Source organism: Myotis davidii, unplaced genomic scaffold (genome assembly GCF_000327345.1).
Source record: "Myotis davidii unplaced genomic scaffold, ASM32734v1 scaffold1036, whole genome shotgun sequence".
NCBI classification, from domain to species: domain Eukaryota; kingdom Metazoa; phylum Chordata; class Mammalia; order Chiroptera; family Vespertilionidae; genus Myotis; species Myotis davidii.
Genome location: NW_006287260.1, coordinates 648,034 through 652,035, shown reverse-complemented (window position 1 = coordinate 652,035; position 4,002 = coordinate 648,034). Strand labels below are relative to the sequence as shown.

Below are 4,002 nucleotides of genomic sequence, written 5' to 3'. Positions count from 1 at the left end.
AGGGCAACCCTGAGGCCTGCTCACTGCTTCCCTGCCAACTTGCACCTCCCTGGAGGCTCACTCCTCTTCATGGGGGTGTGGGGCCCCCACCTGCAGGGAACCCAGCTCCTTCCAGGCTGGGGGGAGGTCCCACAGCGGCCAGCGCAGGGGGCCATCAGCAACACTGGCCCGGAAGACCAGTGAAAAGACCAAAAAGGATGTGGGTGTGAGTGGGGCTGGGGTACGTGGCTGAAGTGGGGTTGGCTGGGTCGGGGGTGCCAGCCTCAGGGTGGGGTGCGTGACAGTCTCAGGGAGGCATCCTGGCCTTCAGGGCAGGGACCCAGCGACCAAGGCCACTGCTGCGGTCGGCCCAGGTCCTGCTCGGCTTCCCCACGAAGCCAGGCCCAGAGCTTAGTGTTTCTTTGGGCAGCCCCAGCCTTGCTGCGAGCACGGAGCAGTGAGGCCCTGCCCCTGCACACGGCTGGTGCAGAGGGCAGGCCACTCCCTCTGCACGGGGGCAGGGGGCAAAAGCAGAAGTCCTGTCCTATGCTGCTGGTGAGATAATACCAACTGTCTCACAGGAAGACAGAGGGACAGAGGGACAGACAGGGGATGGGGGGAGAGGGAGGGCCAGGGAGGAAGGAAGAGGAACCCTTAGAATGGAAGAGAAAGAGCAAAGAACAAGGAACGGAGAAGGAGAGAGGGAGGAAGGGACCATGGGGAGCGAGGCGTGGGTCTGTTCGCAGGAGTGTGTGAGCAGGTGCCATGCTGAGGCGCCCGTGGCCAACGGGGAAGTCCCATGTGGCCCCTGTCCAGCGCTGTCCCTGCCCCTGGTTCTCGGCCCCGAGGCCTGCTGGGAGGCCCTGGCTGTGCACCTCAGTACATGTCCTTGTAGATCTCCTGGAGCAGGGGGTGCAGCGAGGTCTCCGTCTCTGTCTTCTTGATCCGCTGCATCATCTGGGCATGCTCGGTGACCAGCTGCCGCAGGTCAGCCATCTTCTGCAGCAGCTTGGGGAAGAGGTACTGGGCATCGGGGTGGTTGGCGTGCAGGTGGAACTCGAGGGCACGCAGGATGGTGTCCTGGATGGCCTCCACCTGGGACACGTTCATGAGGCCTGGCCGGTCTGTGGGGACACAGGGCCCAGGTGTGGGAGGGAGCAGGCACGCACGGGTCTCAGGTGGCGGAGGAGCACTGCTACCCACCCAGCGTGGGGGCCTGGCTCAGGGCACAGCAGGCCTCCTGGCCGTGACAGACCCGAGCCCCATCCTGCCAGGGACAGTCCCCCCTCCTTTGCTTTCCTGGCTCAGTTTAGTCTCATGGCTACTTGGCCTGGATGCACATCCCAGCTCTACCAGGCGAGCGGTGAGGCCTGGGCAAGTCGCTCAGCCTCTCTGGCGCGTTTCCTCACCTGCAAACTGGGGATAACGGAAGTACCTGTGCACAGGTGGCTGTGAGGACCAAATGACTTATAATTTGGGAAAGGGATCTAGAACAGGGCCTGGTAGGAAGTAAGCTCTATGCCAGTGTCAGCGCAGTAATTATTAGTTACTGTGTTGGAACTGAAAAGTATCAGTAAAATACAGAAGATTCTCCACCACCGAAAACAGCCCCATCCGCATGTTGGTATGCGTCCCTTTGTTCTTTTTCTCTCTCATCTCCATCTACCTAAGAAGGGGCAGGTCCTGCACGTACAGCGGTGCCTCACACGCTCCCGCCATCATCACACGCACACTTCCCCACGGCGTCGGACCTCGCTTACCTCCGCACAGAATGATGGCTGCGATGAAGAGAGCCAGGTCACTGTCGTCGAGTTCCAGGGCATTGAACTTGACAGCAAACTCGAACTTGGGCTCGATGATATCACTGAAGGGCTTGCGGAGGCTGCGCAGGAACTCCCGGGTGACAAAGCCCGTGCCGTTGGCCACCAGCAGCCCGTCCTTGTTGACAATGGAGGCCAGCATGGCGAAGATGGCCTCGTGCACTCCGTACTTGAGAAGGGTCACCTGGTCGTTGAGGAAGAGGTTGCCGAAGCTGGGGATGCTCTTGGCGAACTCGGTGAGCTCGCGCACCGTCTCCACCGTGGTGCACTGGCAGCGGTAGAAGACGTGCACACTGATCTCCTTGTAGGGCGGCAGGCCGTTCACCAGCTGCTTCCACACCAGGCCCTTCTCTGCCTGCCACAGCGTCTCGATGTCGTGGATCACAAAGGGCTGAAAACCAGGCCCCATTAGAGGCCAGGCCTCGGGGACCCCACATGTGCTCCCCACACTCCCTGCCTGTACCATGGAGTTAGGGGAGGGAGGAGGTGCAGTTCTCCCAGGAGTCTGGAGGGCGGCAGGGCCCCGAGCCAGGGCCGCCGCCGTGCGAGCAGTGGCACTCACCGCTGTGTGGCTGGTCTTGCCGGTGAGGATGCCGCGGGCCTTCCTCTTGGTCATGTTGAAGTTTTTCAGGTAGGCGTTGTAGATGTGCTTGGAGAAGGCCTTCAGGTCTGCCACCTGTGGGTTGTGCTGACTCCCCTCACTCGCCGTCAGCCCTGCCACCAGCTTCCTCTTCTCGGCCTCTGGCATCCGGCCAAAGCGGATGGCTGCATGGGGAGCAGGGGTGGGGGGCAGGAGTCATTGAGGAGTCCATGAAGGGCCAGCACCCCTCACCTCCTCATCCCTGCATGGGCCAAAGGCCTGAGGAGTTCTAGAGGCAGCCAGCTGGAATGTTGGGGGACCCTCCCGAATGTAAGCTCCCGGGGCAGGGGTCTGTCTGTCTGTCCTGTTCAGTGCCCACACACAAAGGCCCTAACTCGAGCGCCTTGCCGCGCAGCCAGGAGGGGTGCGGGGTGGCAGGTGGAAAGTCTGGTCAGCGGCCTGTGCCCGAGCCCCAGCTCTGCAGCTTACTCGCCTCGTGACTTCAGACGGCTGCTTCCTGCTTCGTCTTCTTTCTAATCAGAGAAGCAGGGCTGACGCTTAAAGCTCACTGACTGTCAGAGCAATTAGATAATTCCCCTTTTAAGCACTTAATTGTCCTCATTACAACAGGAAAAAACCTGGCTTCTCTCAGAGAAAAAGCGAGATCAGTCAGCACTGAGATCTCTTGGGGAGTCCCCTCACTTCAGCCACGTAATGGGCCCAGGCAGATACAGAGGGGAGGGGTCAAACCACAGACCCCCAAACCCATCACCTAAAAAATCTGCAGCCGGAGCCTCACACTGCCCCCCTCAAAGATGCAAGGCAGTCAGTGCATCACCCATGGGTGAGACATTTAAACAGGAGGCTCTCCCTGTCCTCTGGGGGTGTGACCCAGAGGGTAGAGGGGGCAGGTGGGCTCTGCAAAATCCTACTCTGGGGTCTGAAGACGAGATGTGCCAGCTGCCAGGAGCCTGGAGCACAGGGCAGGGCAGGCTGTCTCCCAGAGGGGCTGGCCTTCAGGAAACGCCCGCCTGCTCCTGGCAGCTGGCACACGTGGCCATCGACTGCCCTCAATAACCAGGAAGGGCAGAGGGGTCCCAGGCCTCCGCAGGGGTTTCATGCTGTGCCAGGCTCTGTTTGGTCAGACAGGGTGAGCCTCAGGTTAGAGAGGTGGGGACAGCCCGCCCTGGCCCCCTCGGGGATACTGGCGGTCTGGGGAAGGCAGATCTTGGGCTAGGGCTGTGCTGGCTCGGAGACTCAGGTCCAGATCAGCCAGGTCAGCAGCGGACACGGCAAGGCCCACGGCGTGCCAGGCACACGGAGGCGCCCTTTATGCGCGGAGACTGGCTTCACACTGTGTGGGGCCGGTGGCCGTGCTCGCGGCGGGCTCTCACCGTTGTGTGACATGCCCAGTGCCAGGCACTTCTGGAAGCGGCAGTACTGGCACTTGTTGCGGTTCTTCTTCTGAATCTTGCAGCTCCGCTCACACTTCTCGTATTCCAGCTTCATGCGGATCGTCCGCCGGAAGAAGCCCTAAGGATGGTGTACAGGGAGGAAAGGACACAGGGAAGGGAGAGAGCTGGGGAACCCTGGCCCATGGGGTGTACTGGGGCCCCAGTGTGC

At 61.2% G+C, this 4,002-nt stretch overlaps 1 protein-coding gene across 1 annotated transcript in view; it reads right to left on the bottom strand.

Annotated features, from left to right (window-relative positions):
* Positions 1-625: 625 nt before the first annotated feature.
* PPARD (peroxisome proliferator activated receptor delta) overlaps positions 626-4,002 on the bottom strand; it is a 71,375-nt gene continuing 67,998 nt past the window's right edge. The window contains exons 4-7 of the mRNA XM_006759021.2: positions 3,774-3,912; positions 2,362-2,564; positions 1,740-2,190; positions 626-1,103 (exon numbers count right to left, since the gene is read on the bottom strand). Of these exons, the coding sequence (XP_006759084.1) occupies positions 856-1,103; positions 1,740-2,190; positions 2,362-2,564; positions 3,774-3,912 (1,041 nt within the window). The 3' untranslated portion in view covers positions 626-855. The remainder of the gene's footprint in view (positions 1,104-1,739; positions 2,191-2,361; positions 2,565-3,773; positions 3,913-4,002) is intronic.